The sequence below is a fragment of the Syzygium oleosum genome, unplaced genomic scaffold (assembly GCF_021117445.2).
Source record: "Syzygium oleosum isolate NSW1041296 unplaced genomic scaffold, Sole_v2.1 Sole_v2.33, whole genome shotgun sequence".
In the NCBI taxonomy this organism is placed as follows: Eukaryota; Viridiplantae; Streptophyta; class Magnoliopsida; order Myrtales; family Myrtaceae; genus Syzygium; species Syzygium oleosum.
In genome coordinates, this window is record NW_026607517.1 from 86,350 (window position 1) to 106,289 (window position 19,940).

The 19,940-nt window shown below is 38.8% G+C and overlaps 1 protein-coding gene and 1 pseudogene across 1 annotated transcript; both read left to right on the forward strand.

Moving 5' to 3' along the window:
• The first annotated feature begins 1,879 nt into the window (after positions 1–1,879).
• Positions 1,880–18,556, forward strand: LOC115669555 (uncharacterized; annotated as a pseudogene).
• Positions 17,742–18,706, forward strand: LOC115662210 (jacalin-related lectin 3-like). The gene is made up of 3 exons (XM_056304979.1): positions 17,742–17,870; positions 17,933–17,983; positions 18,470–18,706. Exons 1-3 carry the CDS (start codon positions 17,742–17,744, stop codon positions 18,704–18,706), a joined length of 417 nt encoding a protein of 138 aa, XP_056160954.1.
• Positions 18,707–19,940: the final 1,234 nt, after the last annotated feature.

Sequence of the window (19,940 nt, forward strand, 5' to 3'; positions counted from 1 at the left end):
TAATTAATTTGTGGTTTCTAAAGTGCATAACATAATGGATTTCTCCTGTAATGAGTATAGTTGCTGGTGGATTTTAATGGGTACATATCTTCCACCTACACCATAGGAAGTTTAAAACTAAACCTAGTAATGGAAGAACATATTGAATATCATTAGTAATGAAATGATGTTTCGGATTTTGAAAATTTGATATTACTAGTATGAAGATTGGTGAAAAGATCCATAGATACTATTAGTTCTAGGGTTACCGCGGTTCGATCTGATTCTCCGATTCCCGATTTGGTTCTACGGTTCCTAGTCTGGTTTGGTTCGATTCCTACTTGGGAACTGGACCAATATTTAGGTTTGATTTATGGTTCTACTCGGAACTCATACTCACCTCTAATAAAAGTCACTATCATCTTCCATTTCCGTAACGAATATTATTAATTAACATGAAAGTTTCAATTTCTAAAATATATTGAAACTTGCTCTATTTTTTCTTTTGTATGAAAAGTTAACGACTACATTTAAGAGTTAGTATCTTCTCATAATTTTAGAGTTCCAAACTTACTTTCAATAATTTTGCGCTTATATTTGATAATCATTGATCAATGGAGAGGAAATTCAATACTATGAAAGAGAAAGTTAGTGATCGATATGGGAAATTTACTTACTTGCAACTTACTAAACTCTATATAATTTACACATCTCGTTTAAACATTCAAAAGGAATAATGACATAAATAGTCCATAAACTTTGGACCTTGAAATTTGGACATGTACGAAAAGTTCATAGACCACATTAAACAAATTAAAATTCGGCACATGAGGTAAAATTTGTGGACCACATTGAACAAATTAATAGTTCATGGACCACATTGCATATTCGGTTAAAATTCAGGGATCATTTGTGTCATTTTCTCATTAAAAACTAGCTAATGAAATTTTGCTATTTTGAGTTTCTTTTTTTTTATTATTGAAAAATGCCTTTTAAAGTTTGTTTTTTTTGGTTCCCAACTTTTTCAAGTTTAAAAAGTGGCTAAACATGCTGAAGATTTTTTCCGACAAAAAAAAAAGAACATGCAAAGGATTTTTTTATAAGTATCTTTCTGAAAAGGGATAATATGACGAAAAATTCTAAACTTGTACACCTATGATAAATTTATTACAAGCTAATTTTTTGATCATAAAAAATCTCAAATTGGTACACTTGTGACAATTTTATCCTAAATTAATTTTTTGACCATAAAAAACTCAAAACTGGTACATTTGTGATAAATTTATCCTCTGTTAATTTCGATTAAATTGGATTAATATAAAAAAAATCACAAACTGGTATACTTGTGACAAACGAAAACAAACCGAAGATAAATTTGTCACAGATATACTAATTTAGAATTTTTTATAATTAAAAAATTAATTTAAAGAAAAATTATTATAAAAATATAAATTTAAAGTTTTTCGTAATATCAATTCTCTTGAAAAGTGAAAAGAGATCAGGAGAAGAGAAGCTTTCGAGGAAATAAAGAATTAGCATTCGCATGCAGCAGCCATGTAAGATTGCGTTTACGTCAGCAAATGTCGACAGATTCGCAGAATCTCCGTTCCACCGATCAACGAGCGACGGCGTTCTGAAGCTTCAAATCCTCGTCTGCGAGTTCAGACACGTCTCTGTCGCGTGGAGACCCAGCTCGAGCTGAGCTCTCAGCAGACATCGGTGAATGGTCTTGTTTGACGATTCAAACCCACGAGCGAGAAAGTTCTCTCCAGTTTTTTGAACAAATGAAGTCTCCCACGCCAGCTGGTCCCGGCACTTCATAGAAGACGCCGAGCATTTGTACCGGTGGCGAAGCTTTGAACTTTCGTTCCCTTCTCGCTCACCACTTGCGCCTTCTCTCTCTCTCATTTGTGCGCTCCGCCTACGAGGAAAGGTTTCGAGCTTCTTCTTGGTCTCTCTCTCAATCGCGGATTATCCTCATGGAGATCGAAGAGATGGAGGGACTCGTTCCATCTTCTTCCGCTTCGGTTCATCGGTGGAAGTACGACGTGTTCGTGAGCTTCAGGGGCGGGGACATAAGGAAGAATTTCGCGGCCCACCTCTTTCGCGCGCTGAAGCAGGCGGGGATCTACTACTTCGAGGACAATGATAAAGAGGAGACCGGGATTCTCATTGAGGCCAAGCTGCTCGACGCGATTCGCCATTCTAGGGTTTCTCTCGTCGTGTTCACCACCAACTACGCCGACTCGCGGTGGTGCTTGAACGAGCTGGTGGAGATCCTGGAGTGCAACAGGAGGTTCAGATATCATCGGGGTCATGTGCTTCTGCCCATTTTCTACGATGTTGAGCCACGCGACGTTCGGAAACAGAGCGAGCGATTCGGGGATGGTTTCGGAAGGTGTTTGGCCACCCACACGGACGATTTGCTGGTGCAGAAGTGGAGGGATTCGCTAAAAGAAGCTGGGAATTTGTCAGGATGGCATTTGAATAATGATGCTAATGGGTAATGCACCTTCTTCCCCAAGAAAATTATGTTCTTGTTAGTCGTATCAGTCACTCGCCGCAAAAGCTCATATTGGTACTCGATTTGAACTCTACTGCTGATTGAATTTAGTTCATCTGTTTCTTGCTTATATGCCGATGGCGTCTCCAGGCTATAGTTAGACATAATTGAACTTGTTCTTGACGTACAACTGCAGGGATCAATCGCTTTTCATTGAGAAAATTGTAGGACATCTCTTGAAGATTATTCCCAGAACAAGCTCCCCTGATGCTATTGGGGTAGATTCCTTTGTAGACGATGTCATATCGTTGCTGGAGATTAGGTCAGAGGATGATGTCCGTGTGGTTGGAATATGGGGAATGAAAGGAATTGGTAAGACAACAGTGGCCAAAGCCGTCTGCCATCGCGTTTCTAGGGAATTTGACGGGGTTAGCTTTCTCGAAAATGTCGGAGTTGCAAACCAAGATACTCTTTTACTTCTTCAGAAGAGACTTCTCCAAGATGTTCTGAAGGTACAAGGTGTAGAAGTGTATGATCTTAACAGCAACATCAACGAGATAAAAACTAAGCTCTGTCGGAAAAGGATCCTTCTAGTTCTCGATAACATCACCGAGAAGCACCAAATTGAGTATTTTGGCGCTGGAGATCGAGAATGTTTCCAATATGGGAGTAGAATCTTGATAACTACAAGAGAAGAGTGGCTTCTGAAAGATCTCAAAGTGGATGATAAGTACATGCTCCCTGGACTGGGTTCTAAAGAATCACTCCAACTCATGAGTCGCCATGCCTTCGGCGAAGACCAACCTAAAGAAGGGCATGAAGAGTTGTTCAAGAGTCTTGTCCACTATGCAGGTGGTCTGCCAGTGCTTCTTAAGAGATTTGGTTCCTTTCTTTCTAGTAAGAAAAATCAGTGGCATGAGATATTGGAGAAGTTGGTAAGGTATCCTCATCTTGATTCAATTGGAATAACTTTAGATCCATTCTCCTCTCTTCGCCCCTCTGTAGGGCCATTTGGAGGCCATGGTGGACATTCTTTTGGTGATCAAACATACAGTGACATAAGAAGAATAAGGCTTGTCACAGGAACAGCGATCGAGTCCATTACTGTTGACTATGTTCAGAATGGGTGTATGGTGCGCTCGCCAAGACATGGTGGATCTTTGGCAGATCTCACATGGGATGTGAGTGCATTATTATGGTTTGCTTTGTTGATTTGCAATATTTACGTCTAGTTATGACATTGTCCATGTAAGTATCATTTACTGTTCGTTTGTGGAATGGAGGTTGAGAAAAAGTGGTGTCGCGGAGTCATAAAAGATGGAATTGCTTGAAACATATCAACTGGGTACTTCCACAATGCTTGATCGTCTCCCAATATGTCGATGGCTTTGTTGTACCTTGCTAAGATTTGTTTTTCAGGGTGCCAAAAAGAAAAAATTGTACTAGCATCATTAACTGATGTTACCGTTAATCAGAGAATGCTTCAGTGCTTGTCGCTGTCAATATAGAACGTCAAGAATGCCATTTAATTATGGAGCAAAGCATTGGGGGTTCTAGATGGAGTTCAATTGTTATGGCACAAGACTAGTGAAAAAGGCAAACTGTGCTCCAAAATATGAGAAGGAATTCAGTCATCCCAATAATTAGATTTCTTTTGTTTTGGGAAAGCTTAACCTAAATAATGCATCTAGAGAGCATGGAATTTTTCCCTTCTTCAAGGTGATTGATACTCACTTTGCTGTTCTGCAATTGTTGCAGGTAAATATAGATTATCCAATTGAATACTTGACTTCGGTGTCAGGCTACATTAGAGAAGATTCTCTTCATGTCATCAACTCTCTTACCTTCCACAGCAATATGAGGGCACATGGGCCAATTGGCAATGAGAAAGGGAAGTTTTTCAGTTTTACACAAGTTGATGGAAAGATCATTGGTTTTCATGGAAGGTGTGGCCCTTTTCTGGATTCCATTGGAGCTCATTTTGGTCCTGTCTCTCATCCATATCCCTTCGAAGTCATAGGGCCATTTGGAAATGGGGAAAACCGCTGGGATGATGGCAAGCATGTAGATGTCAGACAAATTGTTGTAGTCTCTGGTTCTGCAATTGAATCTATTAGTTTTACCTATGAGGAGGGTCGTTCTTTCAGACACGGTACAAGTCATGGTGGCAAAAGAAACACGGTACACTACTCTAGTAGGAACTCGGTGTTTGATAAACATTACCCCTTATTTTTAATGATGCTTATCCTGCCATTGCTGAAGATGGTGTCTGGGTGAAAGTGATAAACTATTAAAATTTGGAACTTAGGTATGACACCATCAACAGGAAGAAAATCCGTCATAAAACTGAACACTTTCTAAAAAATTTATAGTATTTTAAAATGGTCAATAAGGGAGAGTGAATCAACTGTTCTCCATCTATGGACTTTCTGCAGATGGATTATGGTTGGTATGACAACATCTAGTTATTCTCTCTGGGCATAGTTCTTCAAACAATGAGTTTTTTTTCCTGACAAAGAGCACTAACTAGGACTCGCCCAAGAGACAATGTTTGCAACACTGGTGCATTTATTTCTTGGAAAATCAATGAGTTGAAAAATATTTTCTTAAATTTAATTGTTTGTATCTCTTAGAAAAATTAGTTAACAGATTTTTATCATCAACAACAATATATTCCTAATATTTTTGTAGATGATGAAAATTTTCTTGTTAATTCATTTTTGTAAGCGATACATTCGATCGATTCTAGGAAAATGTTTTCCAAATCATTGATTTTTTGCAAAATAAATGCACCCGGGTTGTTGTTTTCCTTATTACATCTATTATAGTTAATATGATATTGAAGTAGGCAAGATAATATACTATTTTCCAGATCATGAATCATCATCTCAATAATCAAGAGCATCATACACTAGTCATTGTCATCTACCATGCTTTTGCTTCTCAACTTGTTGCATTAACATTTCTTTACCCTCTATTTGGTTGGTACAGATAAATCTGGACTGGCTGACTGAATTTCTAATTTCGGTTTCGGGATATATTGTGAATGACTTTGGTTCTACTATCATCCATTCACTCACATTCCAAAGTAATAAAAGAACATATGGACCATTCGGCACTGAAACCGGAAGGAAGTTTTCATTTCCAGCAACTGGTGGAAAGATCATTGGATTTTATGGGAGTTCTGGTTCCCATCTTGAATCTCTTGGAGCATATTTGGAACCAATCTCTCATCTACATCCGATCAGGTGTCTTGGACCATTTGGAGGCCAAGGTGGACACTCTTGGGATGATGGTAAATTCAGTGGTGTACAGAAAATAAAGATAATGTTAGAAGATGATGTCAACTGCATCTCCTTTGAGTATGACGATAATGGCAAATCTATTTGGTCCTCTGCACATGGTCACGAAAACGGAAATATCCATATGGTCAGTTCATTGAATATTCTCCATTCATACTACCTTTGATCCTCTCTCTCTCTCTCTCTCTCTCTCACACACACACACACATTTCTGTGCAACTATTATATCAAGTATTAGTTTTTCTAGCAAACTTGAAAAGTTTTATCGAATTAAGTTATTTGTGATAGTAACCCGTATGCGTAATGTACAATGATAACGTATGGGGTGTGGAAAGCATCTTAGAAGGGAAATCAAAGCCGTTCAAATGTACTAAACGATTGAGGTTGTCCTTTTTATTATGTAAATTTCTTCCCTTAATTTTTTTTGGGATAAGTGCAGCAGAAAATCCAAAAAACTCATTGCTAAGTGCAATTGAGTTCTAAAGTTTTTAAAAAGTGCAATCAAGTCTAAATCTAGTTAAATTGGTGTAATCTCCATTAGTTTCGTCCAATTAGGCTAAGGAAAAATGCTGATGAATCTTTTTTTATTACTTTCTTAAAACATGGGGCACCAACAAAGTGCCACATTAGAAAAAAAATTGAAAATTAAAAAACAAATCAATCAAAAGATAAAAAAAATTCAAAAAAAGAAAAAGAAAAAAGTAAAGAGGATTAGAGAGTCCTTTGGAGCTATCTTTTTATCAAATTCACTGTCAGCCAAAAGAAATCGTACTTCGAAGGACAAATTTTAAAACTGCACAATTTATAATCGAAAAACACATAAATATCCATTGAAATAACCTAAGCATATAATTGCTTGTTAATAGGAAACGATCCAATGAAATTATTGCCATAAAAAACTGAACGCTTCCCATAGTTATGATAGAGACATTAGCAAAACACAACATGATCCCAGCACAATGCAGAAGATCTGCCAAGTTTCAATAGAAAAACACGCAAAAAAAATCATAAAATTGGCTCGATGAGGTTTGAGCGGCCATGGCCGCAGAGATCGACAAGGCTTGAGCGGCCATGGCCAAGCTCAACAAACCTTGAGCTGTTATGGACGTGAGCTTGAAGAAGCTCGAGCGGTTATGTCTGAGCTGGTAGAAGCTTGATTAGCCATGGGCATGAGTTTGAAGAAGCCTGGAAGCTGGAGCTGCCATGGCCGAATTCGATGAAACTCGAGTAGCTTAAAGAAGCTCGAGCGCCCAAGGCCAAGCTCAACAAAGCTTGAAAGTCTAGGGTCATAAGCTCGAATTTCAGAACTTGATTGTACTAATTTGACAAGTTTTAGGATTTGATTGCATTTTTCGAATGTTTTAGAACTCAATTGTACTTTCTTGACAAGTTTTAGGACTTCTCATATACTCATCCCTTTTTATTTTATACATTACACGAAGGTCAATAATATGTTTATGCAAGATGGACTCCATGAGAGCAACCCAGTACGATAAGTTTTTGGTCAATTAATATGCTTTATGCAAGGTGGACCCCATGTGAGTAACCTAGTATGATAAGTTCTTTTTTAATACTAAATGAAGGGAATCAGCAAAGCGCGCCAGAGAACCCTAATGATCTATCATCTTATTCTCGGGTCTAGGTTGTACGTGGATGCAGTGTTTTCTTAGGCCACTATAATCTATCTATCATCTTTTATATGGATCAATGTGACAGTTAAATGCGATAAATACCTGTTAATTCCGCAGGTTAACTTGGACTACCCTCGTGAGTTCTTGACCTCCGTGTCAGGTTATATCAGACACGATAATTCTGTTATTCAATCACTCACGTTTGAAAGCAATATAAGAAGGCATGGACCCTTTGGTAAGGAGGAAGGAAGCTCCTTTAGCTGTGCATTGACATGCAGCAAGCTTATTGGCTTTCACGGAAGGTCTGGCGTCCAGCTTGATGCACTAGGAGTCTACTCTGAACCAATTTCTGATCTTCGTTTCTTGAAATCCATTGGGCCATTTGGAGGACAAGGTGGCAGTCCTTGGGACGATGGAGATAGCACGGGTGTGAGAGAAATAACTGTAAAAGCGGGATTAGTTATTGACTCCATTATTGTTGAGTACGACAAGAATGGGTCTGTGGTTCAGGGCCCTAAACATGGTGGAGATGGAGGAAATCTAACACTCGAGGTATGGCCTCTAGACATTTACTTAATGATCTTATGAACGTGCAACTTCTGTGTTGTTGCTAAGGTTTGGTTTTGAGTGGTCTGGAGGTCACGTTTATGCACAGGAGTGTGACGGTATCCTAAATAGAGCGTAGAGGTGAAAGTAAGATATGAGAACAGTCCGTAGATTTTGAGTTTAGATTGGCAAATGATCTGGAATGAGAATGATCCTCTGAGAAAGTCATTGTCGGGGCGTATGATGTGATATCATCACAGAAAAGTACTGCCTCCGAAAAAGAAAAAAAACAGAATATTAGGTCTGAGAACAATTTTCCTTCATTTTAGTAACTGTTCTCAAAGAGATGCCAGAGCATTTTTTAAGCAATTGCCTTTAATTTTACATACGAATGATTTGATAACTGTGGCGGACCAAATAGGTCTTATGTTCTAGATGCAGGGGAATTATCTATTTAGCTATTACATTGTTTGTATAACCAAATACAACTTATCATCCAAAGTGTTCTTTCTATGCTGATTTTCAAGAATATACGGTTAGGGGGTTGGGATTAAATATGTTTGTCTTCATTATTTTGCAGATTAAACTTGATTATCCTCGAGAGTACTTGACTTCATTTTCTGGTCACTTTGGATCTTTTTGCGGGCATATTGTTGTTCGCTCCCTCACATTTCAGAGCAACGAAAGAACTTATGGGCCAATTGGTAAGGAGATCGGGAACTACTTTTATTTTCCATCAATTGGTAAAAAGATTGTTGGGTTTCATGGGAGGTCTGGACTATATCTTGATTCATTTGGTGCACATTTCGAGACTTGACATGCTAAGCTCCACCTTTATGCGTGCCAAGCAGTCAAAGTTTGAGTTTACGTATAAATATCTATCATCACGGACATTCTCTAGAGTTGTGAATAGGTTTGTTTGATGTATCCTTGTTAAAGCATTTAATATAGTGAATCAAATCTTCATCAACTAACCTTGTAACTTAGGTATGACGCCATCGACGGGAAGCAAGTTTTTACAGTAAAAGGATTTGTTTAAAAAGTTCGTCATAAATCGAACACTTTTTAAGTTTTGCATTTGAAAACGGCGGATAAAGGGAGAGTGAATCAACTGTTCTCCATCTGTGGACTTTCTGCAGATAAATCTAGTTGTTCTCTCTGGGCTTGGTTGTTCCAACAGTGAGTTTTTTTTCTGACAAAGAGCACTGACAAGGACTCGCCCAAGACATACTGTTTGCAACACTCGTGCGTTTGGTTCAGGGCACGTTAATGATTTGGAAAACATGTTAATAAAATTAATTGTTTGCATCACTTATGAAAATGAGTCAACGGATTTTCATTATCAATAATAATCTATTTCTAAATATTTTTGTTGATGATGAAAATCTTTTAGTTAAATCATTTTTGTCTGCGATATCCTCAATCAATTTTAAAAAAATATTTTTCAAATTGTCGATTTTTCACAAAATAAAAACATGCGGATTGTAGTTTTTCTTATTTCATCTAATGTATGTTGATATGTTGTTAAAATAGGCAAGATAATCTACTATTTTCCAGATCATGCGTCATGATCTCAATCATCAAGAGAGTGGATCATCCACTACTCATTGTCATCTATCATCTTTGCTTCCCGACTTATTTCATTAACATTTCTTGACCCGTATTCATAATGTACAATGACAATGTATGGGGTGTGGAAAGCATATTTGAGGCAAATCAAAGCCATTCAAATGTACTTAACGATTGCAGTTGTCTTTTTTATTATTTAAATTTCTTTCCTTATTTTTTTTTATCTAAGTGCACCGATAATCCTAAAACTTGTTGTAAAGTGCAATTGAGTCTGGAGCCTTTAAAAAGGGCAAAAGGACACCAGAAGTGCCATAACTTGTGTACGGCGATCACTTTGGTGCCATAACTTTTTTTCGGATCACTTTGGTGCTAAGTCGGAGGAAAACATGTCACTTTAGTAACTCCGGCCAAAAAGCTGACTTGGCATTTATATTAAAAAAAAGGCCTGACTTGTACACGTGAAAATTATTTGGCTTTTTTTCGAATTTTTTAATTTTCAAAAAAAAAAAAAAAAAGTTGCAGTAGCGCCGAGGGAGCCCTCGTCGTTGCTGCCGCCAACCCACCTCCGCCGGGAAGGGCCGGTGGCGGTGGGGGCAGTGGTCGGCGAGGGTCGCCGGCCCCTGGCCGGGGTCCGGTGACTCTCGCCGAGCCCAGCGAGGGCTGGATTCGGCGAGGCGAGACCTCGCCGTCGTGACCAAGGCGACGGCGAGGTCGGCCTCGCCTTCGCTGTGCGAGGCGAGACCTCGCCGTCGCGACCCAGGCGACGGCGAGGTCTCACCTCGCCCAGCGAAGGTGAGGCCGCGCCTCGCCCAGCGAAGGTGAGGCCGCGCCTCGCCGTCGCGACCCAGGCGACGGCGAGGTCGGTCTCGCCTCGTTGGATCCGGCCCTCGCCGACCACTGCGCCCACCACCGTCAACCCTTCCCGGCGGTGGTGGGTTGGCGGCAGCAGCGGCGAGGGCTCCCTCGCCGCTGCTGCACGTTTATTATTATTATTATTATTTAATATAATATAATTTTTTTTTAAAAAAAAGTACACGTCAGCGGGCTAAACGGCGTCGTTTTTTGTTTTTAATGCTGACTGGACCTCTCCGACGAGCCGTGTCAGCGCCATATCGGATTTCCGGCGAGCCACGTCAGCATTAGCACTAAAATGATCGTTTTTCAAAAAAGTTGGCACCAAAGTGATCCGAAAAAAAGTTATTGCACCAAAGTAATCGCCGTACACAAGTTATGGCACTTCTAGTGTCCTTTTGCCCTTTAAAAAGTATAATCAAGTCTAAATTTTGTTCAATTAGTACAATCAAGTCCCTATGCTAAGGAGAACTCATGTGATAGTGAGAAATTTCATGATATTTTATATACGTAGTAAAAAATATGTACTACAGTCAGGTGATAGGGAGAAATCTTTCCTTTTCTCTCAAGAAAACTTTAAGAGATACACAATAATCAAAGCGAAACACAAATTACAAGGGTAAGGTGGAAATTTATTTACCTCGAAGCAACACAAATTAGAAACACACATCTTCAATCTAACTACAGTTTTAATAAAAACGCAATCCCACTCAAATCAAATCTTTTTTTTAGGGTTTTCTCTTATTTAAATGAAAACGTAACTATATGTCATGCAATTCAATTAGAAGATTTTATCTAACCTAGATTTTATTTAGATAATATCCTAAAAAACCTTCTGCTTTAACTGTTGTGCTAATTTTACCTTTCATCTCGTAAATTTCTTTGGAAAGGGTAATATATCTTTAGAGGCCATAAAATCTCTAGTCTTATGATTCGTAATATTTCACAAAAAATAATAATATGTACGTAAAGTAAGAGTAAACTTCATTTACGTTAATATTAGCAAGATGTCTAATTGATTGTAACTTTCACTTCGTAAAGATTTGGATGAGTAATTTTCTTTACCAATCATGACTTTTCCTAATCGAAAACAACTTTGATCACGTTCACATAAGACCATCACTTCCTGCGACGTCCGTAAGTTATGATAACAAATTAGGTTTTCCAAAACCGATCGGACAGACGACTCTTTCCTTTTATTTCCAACAACGACCGTCCATATTGAAAACGGGACCACTCCGTAGCAACACTTTTACGAAAACCATAGAACGTCCCTGTTCTTTTGTTCCCTCGAAAAGTCCAACTGTCCAAACAGTCAAAACGGTTGTCCGTCTATCATCAACTAATCATTTCTCATCTTATCTCTCCCTCCCATATCTTCGCTTTTAAAAGACAAAAAGAAAACACAAATTAACTGATTCGAAGCATCTTCTTCTACAACGCGTGTGCTGAAGCTTCGAATCCGTGTCTGCGTTTTCAGACATATCTATGTCGCGTGAAACAAAAGCTCTTTTAGCTTGACTGGACGAATTCAAACCAAATTGTCCTCAAGCGAGCAATTTGCTTCATGTGTTCTTTGAACCAAACCAACTCCACCCGCAACTTCTCCGAACATGCAATTGAATAATCAGTCTGTCCTGATGGCAGAACCATCATTCATCCTCTCTTCTCATTCGCAACTTGCGCCTCCTCTTTACATCTACACCTTACCTGCGAGGAAGAGTTGCAACCTTTTCCGCAGTCTCTCACTCAATCGCGGACTGTGCTGATGGGAACCGAAGAGATCAAGCGATGCATTTCGTCTTCTGCTTCGATCCACCAATGGAAGTATGACGTGTTCCTGAGCTTCAGAGGCGAGGACATAAGGATGACCTTCGCGGCCCACCTCTTCCACGCGCTGAGGCAGGCTGGGATCTGCTATTTCAGGGACAATGACAAAGTGGAGACTGGGATTTTCATCGAGCCCAAGCTGCTCAACGCAATTCGCCACTCTAGGGTTGCCCTCATCGTGTTCACCACCAACTATGCCGACTCATGGTGGTGCTTGAACAAGCTGGTGGAGATCCTGGAGTGCAACAGGAGGTTCAGAGATCGTCAGGGTCACGTAGTTCTGCCCATTTTCTATGATGTTGAGCCAGGGGACGTCCGGAAACAGCCAGGGGACGTCCGGAAACAGAGCGGGTGATTCGGGGATGGTTTCGGAAGGTGTATGGCCACCCACCGGGATGATTTGCTGGTGCGGAAGTGGAGGGATGCGCTTAAAGAAGCTGGGAATATATCGGGATTGCATTTGAATAATGATGCTAATGGGTAATGCGTTTAATAAGTTCACTGCCGAAAAAGCTCATAGTAGTGGTCGATTTAAAATATGATATTGATTGAGTTTAGTTCATGCGTTTGCTGCTCATCTGCTGATAGCCTCTCTATGATGTAGTTGCTCATATCCGACTTGTTCTTCCTATGCAACTACAGGGATCAATCAAACTTCATTGAGCAAATTGTAGGACATCTCTTCAGGGTCAGTCCTAGATCAATCTCCCCCTATTTTGTCAAAAATGCTATTGGGGTAGATTCCTTTGTAGAGGATGTGATATCGTTGCTGGAAATTGGGTCAAAGGATGATGTCCGTGTGGTTGGAATATGGGGAATGAAAGGAATTGGTAAGACAACGGTGGCCAAAGTTGTCCGTGATCGTGTTTTTAGGGAATTTGAAGGCGTTAGCTTACTCGAAAATGTTGGAGGTGCAAACCAAGATACTCTTTCACTTCTTCAGAAGAGACTGCTCCACGATGTTCTGAAGGTACAAGGTCTAGAAATGTTTGATATTAACAGCAACATCAACAAGATAAAAACTAAGCTCTGTCGGAAAAAGATCCTTGTAGTTCTCGATAACATCACTAAGAAGGACCAAATTGAGTATTTCGGAGCTGGAGATCGAGAATGGTTCCAATATGGGAGTAGAATTTTGATAACTCCAAGAGATGAGCAGTTGCTGGAAGATCTCAAAGTAGATAACAAGTACATGCTCCCAGGATTGACTCGTAAAGAATCGCTCCAACTCTTGAGTCGCCATGCCTTCTGCAAAGACCATCCTGAAGAAGGCTATAGAGAGTTGTCAGAGAGTCTTGTCCACTACACTGGTGGACTTCCAATAGCTCTTAAAAAATTTGGTTCCTTCATCTCTAAGAAGAGAAAAAAACAGTGGCATGAGATATTGGAGAAGTTGGTGAGAGACCCTCATCTTGATTCAGTTGGATTACCTTTAGAACCATTCTCCTCTGTTCTTCCCTTTCAATCCGTCGGGCCATATGGAGGTTGTGGTGGGTGTTCTTATGATGATAACACATTCACCGATATTAGAAATATTACTGTAGTTGTAACGTCAGTGATTGAGTCCTTTTGTATTGAGTTTGATCAGAATGGGTCTTTGGTCCGCTCGCCAAGACACGGTGGACCTGAGGAAGGCAAAATATGCACGGTGAGTCCATTGTTGTGGTATGTTATGGCATATATTTGTAAATATTTATGCCAAGACATGGTGGACCTTTGCCTATATATATATATATATGTCTACTTATGCTACTCCCCATCAAATTATGAGTTATTGTTTGGTCAATAGAAAATAAGAGTCTATATCAAAGGTAAATTGCTTAAAAGGATTCAACGGGGTTGGTCCACAATGCTTCATGATCTCCCAAATTCTCGACGTTTGTACAGAAAAAAGAAAAGAAAGAGTTTTGTTGTTTTTATATACTTGTCTTGATGTAGGATTTATCAAAGATTTTGATTTTGCTTTGAACTCCATCTGTTTATGCAAAAATCAGGGTTTTAAGATGGAGTCGAATGATTGCAATATACGTTTAGTGAGACTAACAAATTGATTTTGAGAGAAGGATTGCAAGTGCTCGTGCAATATCCCTGTTGAAGTACTTTTTTAAGTCCTCAAAATAATCAAATATCATTAGTTTTGGGAATATTCATTTCTTGAAGGTGATGGAAACTAGATTTGTGCTGCTGCCTGCAGGTAAAATTAGATTATCCAAATGAGTTCTTGACTTCTGTGTCAGGCTACATTAAAGACGAATGTGGATATGCCGTCATTCAATCACTTACCTTCCACAGCAATAGGAGAACATATGGTCCATTTGGCAATGAGAGCGGGAAATTTTTCAGTTTCCCACCGGTTGCTGGTAAGATCATCGGATTTTTTGGGAGGTGTGGCTGTTCTCTTGATTCCATTGGAGCATATCTTTTACCGATCACTCGTGCATATCCCTTCGAAGTCGTAGGCCCATTTGGAAATAGGAATTGTGAAGACCAGTGGGATGACGGCAAGCATACAGATGTCAGACAAATTGATGTTGTTTCTAGTTCTGCAATTGAGTCGATTACTATTACTTACGAGCAAGGTCATTCTTTTGCACATGGTACAAGTGGTGGAGGCACAACGAACAAGGTACCGGTGCTATTTGAGTAATGAATTGTTGCTCTCGGTGTTAGATGAAAGCTACTCCTTTTATTTCTGATTCGTGCAGCTCATAATGGCATGTCCTGAAGACATAATGCGTAGATAGAAATCATTAGTCGCTAATGTTTAAAACATGGCCAAGTTGAACCACCATAATTATAACTCATCCGGGAAATATAACAGTGGGATGTGTAACATAATGAAAGTGAAAAATTATTCGATCACAATTTATTTGTGTTTCAAGATCGGTGATTTATGTGTGCTTGTGAATGTTGCTTTGCCTAAATGAGTTGCTTCCATAATGACTTATTGGAATAATTAATTGTGATTCTCGGATGTCTTTATTCTAATGAGTTATTTTATGAAACACAAGTGATGAGTTAATTTCGAAATTACACAATATTACCAATGATATCTCATGTGCAACTCAAAGAGTATATACTTTTTGTACGAGATATACGACATGATAGTGAATTTGGCAAGATCATCTTCTTCTTCTTTTTCCACTCATGCACATTTAACTACTATTTAGAATAATGATTTTTGCTTTTTGTATGAGATATACGACATGATAGTGCAAATTACTACCATGCGTAATGTTTTTGTTTTTCAAGTTGTTGCATTAACTATTCCTCACATTCTAATGATTGTTACAGATAAATCTGGGCTGGTCAATTGAGTACCTCACTTCAGTGTCGGGCTATATTACAAGTGATTTTGGCTCGACTATCATCCATTCACTCACGTTTCAAAGCAATAAAAGAACATACGGACCATTCGGCACTGAAACTGGAAGGAAGTTTTCATTTCCAGCCACTGGGGGAAAGATCATTGGATTTTATGGGAGTTCTGATTCCCATCTTGAATCTCTTGGAGCATATTTCGAACCAATCTCTCATCTATATCCGATCGAGTTTATTGGACCATTTGGAGGCCGAGGTGGACACTGTCAGGACGATGGAAAATTTACTGGTGTAAAGAAAATAAAGATGATGCTAGAAGATGTTGTCAGCTGCATCTACTTTGAGTATGATGATAATGGCGAGTCTATTTGGTCCTCTACACATGGTCACAGTGGCAACGGAGATATCCATATGGTGAGTTCATTGCATATTTTCCATTCATATTACGGTTGATCCTCTCTCTCACGCACGCCCGTGCATGCACAAACCTCCTTATCGATTCTACGAGAACTTTTGGGAAAGCCTTTCATTAGCTTCTCTTTGAATGGAAGTTTTATTTTCCAGAATGTATCCTAATTTTTTGCCTAATCCTTCTTTTGATGATCGATCCAACCTCTAACAAAAAAAAGATATGCCTTGGTTATATTTCGTCTCTTCAATAAGTTTAGTAACAAGCATAAAAGCCCTATTGTTCCAATGGAAAGAAGAGCCTATGATCATCTTTTCAGGAAATTTGCAAACGAACAATTTCAACGAAATCTTTCAATTTCTTATTTTCTACATTCACTTTATGTAATCCTCTATCCGTAAACTATAATAGAGTTTTCTTATTGATATTAATAGCTACTCTAGAAGGAATATTTTTATGCGGTGCGGTAAGGTATGGTGAGGGTCATAGGCACCTACCACCGCCCTACGCCACCATTAGATCGAGTATTAGTTTTCTAATAAACTTGAGAACCTTTATCAAAGTAAATTGCGAGTGATAGTAACCTGTATACATGATGTATAATCATAAAGTATGGGTTGTGGAAAGCTTCCTAGAGGGAAATGAAAACCATCCAAATGTACTGAATGATTGAAGTTGTCTTTTGATCATTTAAATTTCTTCCTGTAATTTTTGTTTTGTACATTACACAAAGGTCAATCGATATGCTTTATGCGAGATGGACTCAATGAGAGTGATCTAGTATGATAAGTTTTTCTAATGCTAAAGAAAATGAATCGGCAAAGTGCACCAGAGAACCCAATGGTCTATCATCTTCGATTGTTGACTTTAAAAGTATGAGAAAAGTGTTAAAAAATCCTAAACTTTTTGCATTTATGCCAATTTAGTCCTAAATCTTTTTTTAGTGTTAATTCAGTCCTAAACCTTTTTTTGGTGCCAATTCAGTCCTAAACCTTTTGCATTGATGCCAATTCAGTCCTAAACCTTTTGCATTGATGCCAATTCAGTCCTAAATCTTTTGCATTGATGCCAATTCAGTCCTTTCGGCTAATAGCTCTTCACGTGTCAAAGGACTGAATTGGTATCAATGCAAAAGGTTTAGGACTGAATTGACATCAAAAAAAGGTTTAGGACTAAATTGGCACTAATGCAAAAGGTTTAGGACTGAATTGGCACAAATGCAAAAGGTTTAGTATTGAATTGGCACAAAAAAAAAAGGTTTAGAACTAAATTGGCACCAATACAAAAGGTTTATGACTTTTTTGACACTTTTCCCCTAAAAGTATGATGCAAGAATAGTAGTCCATCCATACATTAGTTTTAAGAAATTCTTGGGTCTAAGAATTAAACTTCTAGGTTGTTCGTGAATGCCATGTTTGCTTAGGCCACTGCAGGCTATCTATCATCTTTGATATAGATCAATATGACGGTTAAATTGCTAATTCTGCAGGTTAACTTGGACTACCCTCGTAAATTCTTGACCTCCATGTCAGGTTATATTAGACATGATAATTCTGTTATTCAATCACTCACGTTCGAAAGCAACGTAAGAAGGCATGGACCCTTTGGTAAGGAGGAAGGAAGCTTCTTTAGCTGTGGATTGACATGCAGCCAGATAATTGGCTTCCACGGAAGGTCTGACGTACGTCCAACTTGATGCGCTAGGAGTCTACTCTGAACCAATTTCTGATCTTCATCTATTGAAATCCATTGGGCCATTTGGAGGATAATGTGGCGGTCCATGGGACGATGGAGATAGCATGGGTGTGAGAAAAATAACTGTAAAAGGTGGATTAGTTATTGACTCCATTACTGTTGAATACGACAAGAATGGGTCTGTGGTTCAGGGCCCTAAACATGGGGGAGACGGAGGATCTCTAACACTCGAGGTATGGCCTCTAGACATTTACTTCATGATCTTATGAACGTGCAACTTCTGTGCTGTTGCTAGGTTTTGGTTTTATGTGGTTTGGAGGTCATGTTTATGCACAGGAGTGTGACAGTATTCTAAATAGAGTGTAGAGGTGAAAGTAAGATATGAGAACAGTCCGTAGATTTTGAGTTTAGATTGGCAAATGATCTGGAATGAGAATTATCCTCTGAGAAAGTCATTGTCGGGGCATGATGGAATATCATCATAGAAAAGTACTGCCTCCGAAAAAGGAAAAAAAAAGAATAGTATAAAGTAATTTTACTATATGATTTTTAAGTCTAAGAACAATTTTCCTTAATTTTAGTAACTGTTCTCAAAGAGTTGCCAGAGCATTTTTTAAGCAATTGCCTTTCGTTTTATAGACGAATGATTTGATAACTGTGGCAGACCAAAATAGGTCATGTGCTCTAGATGCAGCAGAATTATCTATTTAGCTATTACATTGTTTGTTTAACCAAATACAACTTATCAACCAGAGTGTTCTGTTTATGCTGATTTTCGAGATTCTATAGTTGGGGGGTTGGGATTAATATGTTTGTCTTTCTAATTTTGCAGATTAAACTCGATTATCCTCGAGAGTACTTGACTTCATTTTCTGGACACTCTGGATGTTTTCGCGGGCGTATTGTTGTTCGCTCCCTCTCATTTCAGAGCAATGAAAGAACTTTTGGGCCATTCGGTAGAGAGACCGGGAAGTACTTTTCTTTTCCATCAACCGGTAAAAAGATCGCCGGGTTTCATGGGAGGTCTGAATGTTGGATTGATTCACTTGGAGCACATTTTGAGCCTTGACATGCAGTCGATGTTTGAGTATGTAAATATGTATCATCACGGACATTCTTAGAAATCTAGGGATGTGAATAGGTAAGTTTGATGTATCCTCTAAGAATAAAGTGTGTTAAAGCATTTATTATAGTGAATCAAATCTCCATCGACAGGAAGCAATTTTTTATAGAAAAAAGATTTGTTTAAAAAATTCGTCATAAATCGAACACTTTTTAAGTTTTGCATTTTAAAACGGTGGATAAGGGAGAGTGAATCAACTGTTCTCCATCTATGGACTTTCTTCAGATAGATTTTGGTCATCTAGTCATTCTCTCCGGGCATAGTTGTTCCAACAATGAGTTTTTTTCCTGACAAAGAGCACTAACAAGGACACCACCCGCCTGGGTGGCGCTGCTGGAGCGCGCACTCTTCCTCTCGTAAAAGGTTGAGTGTTCGAATCCCGGGTGCCGCAGGGTGACTTAACCAGGTGCACGTGTGTGGTGGCTAGCACGTGTCGCCCCCAGGGTTTACCTCCCGGCTGTCGGCCGTGCGGGGGTTCCGTGGGTCATCAAAAAAAAAAAACAAGGATTCGCCCAAGACATACTGTTTGCAACACTCGTTCGTTTGTTTGAGGGCATGTTAACATATTCATAAGAATAATTATTTGTATCGCTTATAAAAATTAGTCGATGGATTTTCATTATCAATAACAATCTATTTCTAAATATTTTCATTGATGATGAAAATCTTTTAGTGAAATCATTTTTGTAAGCGATACCCTCAATCAATTTTAGAAACATATTTTCCAAATCGTCGATTTTTTGCAAAATAAAAGCTTGCGGATTGTCATTTTTTTTAATTTCATCTAATATATGTTGATACGATGTTGAAGTAGGCAAGATAATCTACTATTCTCCGGATCATGCATCATCATCTCAATCATCAAGAGAGTGGATCATACACTAGTCATTGTCATCTATCCATTTTGCTTCTCAGACTTGTTGCATTAACATTTCTTGACCCGTATTCATAATGTACAATGACAATGTATGGGGTGTGGAAAGTATCTCAGAGGGAAACCAAAGCCATTCAATGTCTTTTTGATTATTTAAATTTCTTTCCTTAAATTTTTTATAAGTGCACCAATAATGCTAAAATTTTATTGCAAAGTGCAATTGAGTTTTAGTACTTTTTAAAAGTGCAGTCAAGTCTAAATATTGTCAAATGTGATACGAAAGCCCCTCCATTAGGGAGAAATCAT